The sequence below is a fragment of the Rhodnius prolixus genome, unplaced genomic scaffold (assembly GCF_049639745.1).
Source record: "Rhodnius prolixus isolate KJV_2025 unplaced genomic scaffold, Rpr scaffold_2, whole genome shotgun sequence".
Lineage (NCBI taxonomy): Eukaryota > Metazoa > Arthropoda > Insecta > Hemiptera > Reduviidae > Rhodnius > Rhodnius prolixus.
The window spans coordinates 19,290,659-19,303,003 of record NW_027411592.1 but is presented as its reverse complement, the minus strand read 5'-3'; the positions used below and the strand labels follow the sequence as shown (position 1 = coordinate 19,303,003).

Sequence of the window (12,345 nt, the reverse complement as noted above, 5' to 3'; positions counted from 1 at the left end):
GACCCTCAGGCCGTTGGAGGGCCGGACTATAAAACAAACTATTTTAAAGTAAAAAACAAAACGGGAACAAATAGTATATTTCAAATAAAGAACAAGTTAATTTAAATCACTAAACTGCTCAGTATTTCTGTGGGAATTATGGGCCTGCTTTTGGCTAATGAGATGGTCAATGTCCGGTTTAGTTATAGTGCTTTGCCTTTCTTCCTACTTCTGCTGTTATTTTTCGGAGCTGTGACGCGTGCATCCCGCGTCATCGGAAGTAGTACTGTACATGAGCGACGCAGCGCTTTGCGGCACCGCCACATATAGTGCTCCTCTCACTGACCTCCAATGAAAGAGGTGCCCCTTCCGGAAGTGCGGCTAAATGTCCTCAGGGGGCCGCATGTGGCCCGCGGGCCGTACTTTGGGGACCCCTGTTTTAGAGTATGACAATTGCTGCCGCTAGCCTAATTAGAGTTCCTCACCCTGTTCCAGTATGTTTTTCTTCCATTTTTCTGAAGAATTTCATTTCCATCGCCAGGACCTTTTTTCATTATTAGACAAAAAAAAAAAATTATTCAAAAACTTCTAGCTAAAGAACATTGAAACTATTAATTCATACCTTTGTGAAATTCAGTGTTTAAAAATTTCAGAAAGGTTAGTTAAAGAAAAGTTTGTATTAAATTCATATGAATTAATTAGTTAACTATTCTATTGAGTGAGTAATATTTGACACTCAAAAATCAAAGATTACCCTCTTGATTCTTTTCATAACACGCTAATGCCCGAAATTAAATCTGAATTTGGTCAAACGAGACTTCTGGAATCCGAAAATCAAGTGTTGTGGTACAACTTGAATGATTGAACATGCATTCGGAAAGGTTTGCCGAAGAAGGAAGTAAAAATGTTTTTTACTACCAAGTTTCAAATTTGGAAACCAGTTGGTAAATGGGCTTCAGTTTTTACTTAAGATTGAGCTTGCACTGAATAAGTTTTCAGATTTTGATTATAGTACTAATTGATTCAAAGGAAACAGTAATCGTTATTGCCAGAAGAAAATGCTCAGAAACCAGCGAAGTTTCATACGCAACTATGGGTTTGCTGGTGTTGCTGAACATGTTGATGTAGTGGATTTGCTAAGCAGTAATCACGAAACTCATTAATATCATAAAGATACTATAAAGATATTGAGGCTGATTTGATTGCAAATATTAATTTAAATATTCAAATTATTAAAACATTAACCTCAAATTAAAAAAAAAACAACTTATATGTGGAGGTGGAATTCGGAAAAACATTACGTCTGATATATATATTAACGTCAAGACAAGGTCAAGAAGCGGCGAGTCAACTCGCTTCCCCTTCTGCAATCCCCCACTTCGCAAGAACACCTTACCAAGGTATAAAGGACTCTATCATTAATCTTTATTGCAGATTTCAACTTTGAAACTTCGGATCAGCAAGTTATTTATTAAAAACCAGCTAGCTCTTCAAAATGTATATATTGTCCAGTATTACTTTCGGATGTGTTTGTCTTTACTTAGTCTCAGCAGCTACAGTTCTTCGTAAGTAAATAATTTTCCGTTTATCAGTTTATATTACAAATTCTTCTTTAGGAAAACTTCTGCGCTTTAAGTGAAGATGAATTTAAATATTATGCAGTTGAGTCTGTGGATTTATTTTTATTTTTATTATGATATTTTAACTTTATTAGATATTGATCTTTTAAATATTTAACTTCAATATACGAGGTGTGGCTATTAAATAACGAGACTATTGCTGTAAAACATTTTATTTTAAATTTATACATATTTAGTTATTATCAACTTCAATATACACCCCTCTCCTAACCCTACAACGCTCCATGCGAATTTACCATTGTTCGAAACAGTGCTGGAAGTCTTTTTCTATGAGCTCCTGCATGACGCGTGCCGCCTTTTCTTTCACAGTTTCAACGGACTGAAATCGTGTTACTTTTAATGCACATTTGACTTTGGGGAACAGATAAAAGTCATATGGGGCCAGGTCTGGCGAATAAGGCGGTTGGCCTAAAACTGGGATGTTGTACTTGGCTAGGAGACAATGCAGTGTGAGTCGGCGCGTTGTCTTGATGGAGAACCCATGACTTGATCTTCCACAAATCGGGTTGTTTTTTCCCTTACTCATTCACGGAGTTGAGCAAGCACCTCACGGTAGTAATGTTGATTAATTATAATCGATATTTTCATCCGTTTTTGGACGTGGAAGGGCGACCCGGGCGGTCATCATCTTCGACGTCTTCTCGGCCATCTTGGAAACGCTTGAACCATTCAAAAACTCGCGCACGTGATTAACATTCATCGCCATAAACTTCATTTTATAAAAGATAAGTTTTAGTAGCGGTTTTACCAAGTTTTGATGTGAAATTTCACAATTCGTTGCTCTACTACATGTGTAGTATCATGTTTTCGGCAAAATGAAACTAACACCTCTTACCCAAACGACGATTCCAGTCAAACAGATTTCTCTACAAACACGTGAGACGCTGCAATCGAAAGATAAGGATTTACGCTGCACAGCTGTCGGTCGTTAAGATTTGGCGCATGCATAGTTTTTCTGTAGCAGCATCAGTCTCGTTATTTAATAGCCACACCTCGTATATAGCCCTTAGTTATTTAGCGACAAACTCTTTTGCAGCATTCTGTACAATTTTGTATTCGTAAGAAACGGATGTAAACTTGGAGCACCTTGCGATCTTTGATGATTATTATTTATAAACTCATGCTCTTCGTTCTTTTTGTCAAGTTTGGGTGCAGTTTTAAAAAATATTTGAATTTATAATAATACATATTCGGAGTAGTTGAGTGGCGCGAACGAAGGTAGGCTAATCTTTCAAATATCAAGGATTGACCAGATATCTGTGCACCAGTGAAAATCCCGCCAATAGGTTTTTTTTTATAATGGACTTGTTATTAAGCAACTGTAGAGTGATGGTGTTGTAAGTCTGAGTTGGCCACTTGAATCACAATCACAATTCATCTTTAATCTGATTAAACTGGACCTTTCCACAATAAATTATTGAGAAAGATTTTTTTTACTTTTCAACGTTATCAAATTTAATAATACAACCCCACAAGTTCAGGGTACATGTTATTAGGTACCTATATTAGTTTTTTGATTTAGAAGAAGAAAGAAGATAATGTCATAGCCTATACCGGAACTAGACTCGCTCATTATGGGATACCCATGGATTTGTTTTGCGCCTACACCTTGCCCTAAACATGCCAGATTAAATCGGCAAAGGCTTTTGATTTGATGCGCGTAAAGAAAAGCAACAAGTTACTGTCAAGACTCCTAAAAGATGTTCCATTAGCCTTCCACCATCAGACGCTGATCTTCTGTGATCCATATGCTGGGTACTAAGTAACTACCTTTCCAACCCAAATACTCCAAGCGCCTCAAGTGAAGGCATTTCATTCAACGAAATAGCCCAGTGATGGATGACTAACCAACACTAAAGACAACCTCAGAACGCCTCCAATTTAGTTAACAAGCATTCCAAACTACGAATCTAACAGTAAAAACTAGTTTCTAGTTATAGTGACTCTATCACAACCACGTAAATGAATTAGAACCTTGGGCTAGGAATTGTTACTTCCCATACTTTCTAATTTTTACTTTATTTTAAAGGTTAGTCGAAGAGGCTCTTAAAAGTAAATATGATCAGAAGCAAAGCGTGAGGGGAGCTATGAAGCCGAGTATGTCTAATATTAAAAAGAATTAATAAATATAACTGCAAAAAATAAGTAAATTGGTTTGAGAATAATCTAACTTAGGCTGTATTTCCTATGTTCAAATTAAAAGATGGCCCACCAACCGAAGTAAAATCGGGAGTCAGCTGCTTTGAAACAAAGTTTACCAGGCTTAAAGTATTTGTGGCTAACATGCATTTTGAGCTAGTGCAATTAGAATATTTCTTGGAGCTGTACTTAGTAATTAAGCTTCTACAGAATCCAGCCTCAGTTGAGTTTTTACTTGACAGAGAAAAAGCTCTCTAAATAACATTTCATGTACCCTGAACTTCGGTTTATATTATTAAATCTGATAACGTTTATTGAAAAGTAAAAAAAAAATCTTTCTCAATAATTTATTGTGAAAAGGTTCAGTTTAATCAAATTAAAGATGAATTGTGATTGCACTAATACTCGCGGTATTGTTTTAGTGGCCTACTCTGACTTACAACACCATCATTCTACAATTGCTTAATTTCAAAAAAGCCCAATTGGCGGAACCTCTACGTAAAACAATGATATGTCCACGCTAAACAAGAAAAATAAACGAAATGCTCGGTACTTTTTATACTTGAATTTAGAGACATCTTTTCAGTACAAGAACATAATCTTCTCCATCAAAAATTATGTTACTTCTCTGAGCAATATGAGAACTGAGGAGTCGTCGAAGGTTATCTTTCTCTTGACACTGGGGCACTTAGGAATAGTAGAGAAGTAACATTAAGTAGAGAAATAAAGTAGGAAATAATCATGAAGGCTGCGGTCAAAAGAACTACGCTAGTAGATGCATACCTTTAACTATTTAAAAAGGAAAGTTCACCTAGGTTATGAGGATGAATGGACGAGTAAGGGAACAAACTTAAAGAAATGAAAATTATTTAAAATTAATTAAGTCTGCTCAAATGCTACGCTTGCACTAAAATAAATGTACGTGAACTCTGAATTAATTTTACCACTTATATCAATAAAGTGGCAAATACAGACTATAAATAAAACATTATTTAAGTACTTATATATATTTTTGACGATCAACCTACCGGACACTTTTAATTTAGGCTTATACTGAAAATTGTTAAAATCAAACTGAATTCAATCTTAAAACTGAATAATTAAAATATTGAAAACAGTAATACTTATGTTATTTTTTGTTTCAGCTGAATCATGGAAAATTTGCAAGAAAAGCGACAAAAAGTTGAATGAATGTCTTAAGTCATCAATACAAACTGTAGTTAGAGAATTAAAAACAGGTAAGGTTGTCTACAATTGAAAATCGTTTTGTTTCTTTTTCACTACAGGTTTTTAACTTCCGTCTTTCTTTTTGCTCTATTTCGAGATATTTAAGGCCAGACTGATACATAAAATTTCAACTGAACAACCTTGACAGTTCCATATGTGAAGCACTGAAATGTGCCTTAGAAATGACACACTTTTTTTTTTTTTTGAATGTCAGTGTAATCTAGATATTTTTTTTATTCTTTCCCTGCTACCAAGTTATAAATTGCAGAGCTGAAGCCAATATATTTGTCGAAAATAAAACAAATAATGTTATGTTAAAAATGTTCTTTAAAAATAATTATTGGTTCCTTAATGCTAAATGTATTTATGGTTATCTAAAATCAGATAAATAAACTGTTCTTTGACTAGGACTCAATAAACTTAAAGCCCAAACATCTGACAATATACGAGGGTCGTTTGAAAAGTCCGTGCAAAGTCAGAGAGATAGCACCACTGGCGCGTATCGAGGTTATGTTTAGTTAGTAGCATCTCTTGGAAGAACACACACCAAGTTTCAGCCAGATCGGTCTATTTCTTTGTGTTTGGCATTCGTTTGAATCGAGGAAGTCGAGTGATTTTCAAAAAATGGACGAAAAAGAATTTCGTGTGTTGATTAAACACTACTTTATGAAAGGCAAAACACCTCAGGAGACTAAAGAGAAGCTTGATAAACATTATGGTGACTCTGCACCTTCGATTAGAACAGTTTATAAGTGGTTTCAAAATTTTCGGAGTGGCCATATGGGCACAAGTGACGCTGAACGTTCTGGACGCCCTGTTGAGGTTACTACTCCAGAAATCATTGATAAAATCCATGATATGGTGATGGATGACAGAAGAGTGAAGGTGCGTGAGATTGCTAGTGCTGTGGACATCTCGAATAAACGGGTACATAATATTTTGCATCAACATTTGGACATGACAAAGCTATCCGCAAGATGGGTGCCGCGATTGCTCACGCTTGACCAAAAACGAAATCGTGTGAAGTGTTGCAAGGACGGTTTGCAGCTGTTCCAGAAGAATCCGCAGGACTTTAAGCGTCGTTTCGTCACTGTGGATGAAACATGGATACATCACTACACTCCTGAGACCAAAGAACAATCTAAACAATGGGTTACCAAGGGGGAATCTGGGCCAAAAAAGGCAAAGACCGTTCCTTCGGCCGGAAAGATTATGGCGACTGTCTTTTGGGATTCGCAAGGAATAATCCTCATCGACTATCTGGAAAAGGGTAAAACTATTACAGATGCATATTATTCATCGTTATTGGACCGTTTGAAAACCGAGCTGCAAGAAAAACGCCCACGATTGGCCCACAAAAAGGTCCTTTTCCATCACGACAACGCACCAGCTCACACCTCAGCAGTTGTGGTCGCAAAATTAATGGAAATGGGGTTCCAACTCGTTTCACATCCCCCCTATTCTCCAGACTTGGCTCCCTCGGACTACTATTTGTTCCCCAATATGAAGAAATGGCTGGCGGGAGAAAGATTTTATTCAAACGAGGAGGTGATTGCAGAAACGAATGGCTATTTTTCAGACTTGGACAAATCCTATTATTCGGAAGGGATCAACAAACTAGAGCAGCGTTGGACGAAGTGTATAAGCCTAAAAGGAGACTATGTTGAAAAATAAAAAAGGTTTACCCAAAAAATTAAGTAGTTTTTATTTTTGCACGGACTTTTCAAACGACCCTCGTATTAGATTACGTTACCTAAGCAATTATGGAAGCAATCATCGAACCGGGACTTAATTGTACTTACCAGCATCATTATTATTAATTAATTGACCCAAGCAATGTAGGTAAACTGTTCAAAAGTGATCAGCGGCACTTGGCAATGTCCAGCAAATTTTATTTGCGATCTAAACAATCATATTCATAAACGTCGCATTTTTTTTCGGATTTCCTACAAACTCAAAATATCATTATAACATTACACCGTATAAACAGAAATGAAAATTTAAAAGACAAAATATATACTTCTCTTGGAACTCTACTGAAATCAATTTTCACGAAAAAATTACAAGCAAAACTGATACTCTAAAAAAAAAAAAAAAGTCGTTTGGTACGCTAGATTTAATAATTCATCCGGATCGGTTTTTGAGGTAATTGTGAAATATTGAAGAGCAAAAAAAAACCACTTCTATTCGTTCCTTCAAACTCGAAACTTTAACAATTCATTGGAATACGTTAATATTAAGAAATTGAAACCTCATTTGGAGTAAACCATGGCTGACCCTCAAAACTGCCCTAAAATGAATTTTACTAGAAGCATTTTCCAAATGATAATTACAATATTAATAATAATACTAGATAAACTCATACGTGATATTTTTTTTTAAAGAAAATCACAAACTGATATGATGCTGATTTCCCATCCTCCACAAATAAACTTAGAAAAACTCTACTGTACATATAAGACATCAAAGTGTGTGTTTGACGTGAACATTGTAATAAAAATCTGTAAGAACCAATATTACCTCTTATTACAAAGAGGTAGTAGAATGTAAAAGTGATATCCCATAATTACATACAATTTTTATTCTTATACATTATATAACATGAGAGAATGTGTGTGTGTGTGTGTGTGTGTGTGTGTGTGTGTGTGTGTGCATATTCAAAGCCTGAACCACTCCCAAAAACAGGAAATAAACGAAAAAAGGAGACTAAACAATTGTAATAAAAAAAAGGTTTAGTATGGTTCAAGGACACGCAGCAGTTTGATCGTTGATTGAAAGTTTTTAGTTCGCTGGAGCCTTACGCTCAGTAAAATCGCCTTTTTTGCATATGAATAAAAACAAAAGATACTTCGAAGAAATGTCCAGCCAATTCTTTTTGGAATCTATTAAGAGAGTGATAACTCCGTTCTAATGAATAGAGAAGAGTTTCATTGACTTACAGACAAGGGAAATATTGAAAAAAATAAAACATAAAAAACTCTTTTTTAGATAATATCTCTCTCCAGGTGCCTCAAAACATTACCAGTGATGGGTTGCAACAACCTAAGAGCAAATAGCAACCCAGTCTTGAACCTTTAATTCGAATTTTAAATGTCGGCCCCTTAAAAAAATAACCAATATCAGTAGCATTAATTTAATTTAATTAACAAAATATTGTTCATATTAAAGGCATTAGAAACGTAGACTTTCGCTCCAAACGTTTAACATAATTTAAGTTTACATTAGCGGGAGGATGAATTAAAAAAATTAAATGTTTATTTTCAACATGTCAATGTAGTTTCATTTCATGAAAGAAAATTTTGTTATACTTGATTAAAAATAACGTCTTAAAAATGAAATAGTTGCTAAGATAATTTTGATATTTAAGAAGTAGAAACTCTCTAAAGAATGATAATTGTTGTGGTTAAATTAAGATAAATGCAAATAATTCAATACTATCCATTTCAATAAAATAAAATTAATCAAATGAAAATTAAATGAAAACCTGAACTTTTTATTTATCGCTATTTTCGAAATTAAATTTTCTTGAATCTTAGGATTTGAGCGAAAAAATTGCTAACTGCACACATTTAAGTTAACCTTACATGTTTTCAATTTACATAATAAAAATAAAAATTACAACCAATATGTCGAATTCTAACAGAAAATAATTGAATATGAAAATTTTTAATGTTTTTTAGGTAATTCTAAATTTGGCCTTCCACCTACAGAGCCTCTACTCATTGAAGAAGTGGTCTTGCATCAGGGTAACGGACAAGCAGTAGGACTGGATTTAACTTTTAGAAAGTTGAAAATGTATGGTTTATCAAGAGTGGTGGTTGATAAGGTTTCGTAAGTATATTTTTTTTGTACCCGTTTGTTCTTACTTAGGGCTGTGTCAGATCCAATATTTTGGTGCATGAAAGAAAGTAAACATATTTTAGCACGGGCTGTATAGGCGTGAGTAAATATGATAGGACGCAAGTCTTAACAATCTAGATATTCCGTTAAGAATTAGATTTAAATTCCTTTATCTGGAAGCAGGATTTCTCTTAACGTTTTCAGTTTTCTAAAATCACTTATTAACTATCTTATCCCATGGGCCACCTATAGAGATGATTTCTGAACCTATTGTTCACTATAAAAAAACAAAATGCAAATCAACATGAGCACACATCCTTGCCCCAGTTAAAATTTGTTGCTGGTTACCAGAATAACCACGAGAAGATGAGTTAGGTAGACGAGGCTAAAGGGGTAGACTTGTATGGAAGAAGTATGTTGGCATGAGGATGCATGTTGGAAAACTCCCCAGAGTCAGCCGTTGGGTTTTTCGCCACCAAGTTACTCAGAAACCGCCGAGTGAGAGTGGGTTGCCCAACACTGCCAAGAGGATCCTATCCCACTCAGTTCAAACTTTGGTACCACGTATCTCAGTACAGAAACCTAATTGCCACCGAATTGAAACACTAAAAACAAATTGTCGCAACCTTTTCTTGGCCGCTACCGAAAAGTCGACAGAATTATTTGCAGTAAATTTTTTTGGGTGGTTGCTAAGGTTTTTAAAATGCTCCATTTTAAAATTGGGAGATTAAGCGAAATTAACTCTTAATTTTCGGACTTCCATAAAACAAGTACTCTCTGTGTTGAATTTATCTAAACAAAATTATTTAGCACAAGCAAAAGGTTAATTGGTTATTATAAAATATAATAAAATTAGTAGAGGAATCTTGATGTAGTAGAATATTTTGTAAACGGCATAACTATTCAGTTACTATTATTGCCGTTAGATTGTGTTGGCAGGTCAATTCCAATCAGTTATTTACAGTTTTATTTAATTCTTACTTTTATAATCTACCCTATGCCTGATTACATGAATCGTAAACTTTATAACTTTTATAAATAAATAAATCATGTAAATTATTTTTTATTTAATATAAATTATATATAAAAGCTCATAGCAGCAAGAATGAAGAGCTACTTAACAGTTTAATTTTATTCATATACTTGTTTCATTAATAAAACATTACGTTAAGTTAATTGAAAGAAAGTACTTTAAAGTAAGAATTAAGAAATGTTTTAGTAGTAATTATATTCTTGTGTGAAAGATCAACGGTATGGCCAATCATGCCGTAATAGGTAATTAGTGGGTATACAGGTAACGCCAGTGCAAAAATAATAAAAGGAATAGTTCCTTACTGAAAAAACAAAACGCTGTTCTAATAACTTCTTTCTCGCCCACTAAGTATGCCTAGTTTTAGAATTTTCAGAAAGAACATAGAGGAACTCCAGTGTAGATTAAATAACCAGCGGATCTAATTTAAATCAGTCAACACTTTATTAATAAAATACGTTCAATGACTGAATAATAATCGTGTTGATTTTCTCGAAATCTTTGAAACCTAAAATTTTAGCAGTAAAATGTAACAATCAGCAAGTAATGTGTGATAGATACTTCTTAAGTAGAAGTAGCATTATCAAATTTCGTTATAACATTTTACCTAAGTACATATGTTTCTTTCAATGGCATATTAAAAAGTTCTAGTTAAAAAGTTAATGTTTCATTAACTAACTAAAATTCTGCAATTGATTCTTCCAGAGCTCGATACGATAAGGATCAATTGTCCGCCGATTTTCACATAGATGGTGACTTCAGAATTGAAAGTGACTATACAGCCAAAGGGAGAGTATTAGTTCTTCCCATCAACGGTGCAGGCAAGAACGTGCTAAAATTTGGTGAGTACTCGATATGCTTGGGCACCGAACTTTTTTCGCGTATTTATCTACTTAAGCTAATTAATCAATTGCTGTTTAACCCGATCGACCGATCGATGATAAACTATGTAATTACTTGTTTACAGATAACTTAAAAGGAAAGCTGGATATGAAATTCAATAAGATTAAGAAAGGAGCTGACACCTATTATAATGTAAACAAATGCGACATTATGTTGGATACTTCAAGGCTGCACTTAGATTTCAAGAGATCTTCAAGTGTCAACGAAGGATTAGGTAAATACCTCTTAATTTTATGTTTTCTCAATTTCTACTCTTTCAATTACTCGTACATTAAATGTCATTCTGCTGCGAGTTCAGGCTAACTTTCTGTCAGGACTTACACCGGTAAACTTGTAAACTAACGTTACACTGGTATGAAAACCAGTGTAAATACCTTTTACTATACTTTACAATACTATATCTATCCTGTGATGTTTGGCTTTTAAAATGGTGAGTTCGCCACCCGAAACTTACTAACAAAGTTAAACTTGAGAGTAAGCATTAAAGTTAACATAAATTTTCAAACAGAACATTTTTAAGTAAAGCTTTTTACTTCCTCTTACTGCCTTATTAATATTAATTGTTTTAGTTGTAATCATGAGATTATAGCTACGAAAATGATTTAAGTGGTTTGTTTCTGTAAGCATTCTAACTTCCAAGAAAATATATCAAATCTAATTGTGAGATTGCAATAAGAAAAAAAGCGTTCCCTCCATATTTTAAGCAATATTTATTTTATCAATACTTTTCTACAGGCCAAAATTTGAATACTGTACTCAACGAGAACTGGAAGGAAATTCTCACTGATTTGAAACCAGCCATTTCCAAAGCTTTTGGCGCTGCCTTTAAAGATCTCGCTAACAGAGTGTTCAGCAAAGTTCCATTAGACAAAGTGATGCCAGCTTAAAAAGAAAAAAACAACCCATTTTACATGAATTTTTTACTTCATTAGATAAAGACTAGAGACTGCTTAATTCCCCAAATGTTAAACTTACCGAATAGAGTTATTAATTGTGAAACACAGATAATTTTTGTTTTTAATTTTTAAGTATTAACTTTCTGTGATTTATTTTATTAGGATATTAAAGAATTAATTACAACTTTATTTATATAAAAAATAAAAAATAAGCTTCGAAGAACCACAGCGATAAATGTTAAAGGCTTAAAATATGTCGACGTAATAGAACTTTTGATTTTTTTTTTGTTTAAATAAAGTTATTTGAAAATTAGTTTTTAGTACTTCTTCTTTTTTAAACAATATTTTCCTTAAATTTTATTGCTGATAATTAGTTATGTGCTCTAATACCAAAACAGCTCCTTTTGAAACTTTCAGACACCCACTTACCTCCTGTTTCAACCAACCGCAACCTACCAATTATCAAAAGATGTTTGTAAATACATATGTATTTACATACCTAAGAACGAAAGCACTCGCAATAAAATTAAAAATAAAATTGGCAAAAGAAGGATACTCTGTCTTCCTTCATCAAATTAAATACATCCGATATACAATATAATTTTTACCTCTAACTCCTGCATCTTTATTCTAATATAATGACTTCAAAACTGCAATAGATCTCAAAGAAACATTCAAATTTAAAAATATG

At 33.8% G+C, this 12,345-nt stretch overlaps 2 protein-coding genes across 4 annotated transcripts in view; one reads left to right on the top strand and one right to left on the bottom strand.

The window, feature by feature from the left end:
• The window catches only part of LOC141449216 (probable 3',5'-cyclic phosphodiesterase pde-5), a 157,436-nt gene that overhangs the window by 33,964 nt on the left and 111,127 nt on the right, over positions 1-12,345 (bottom strand). The gene's annotated exons all lie outside the window — the stretch shown is intronic.
• Positions 1,384-11,967, top strand: LOC141449226 (protein takeout-like). Its single transcript, XM_074118444.1, has 6 exons — positions 1,384-1,544; positions 4,904-4,996; positions 8,666-8,816; positions 10,561-10,697; positions 10,823-10,972; positions 11,494-11,967. The coding sequence occupies exons 1-6, from the start codon at positions 1,475-1,477 to the stop codon at positions 11,643-11,645; spliced, it is 753 nt and encodes a 250-aa protein (XP_073974545.1). The 5' UTR covers positions 1,384-1,474; the 3' UTR covers positions 11,646-11,967.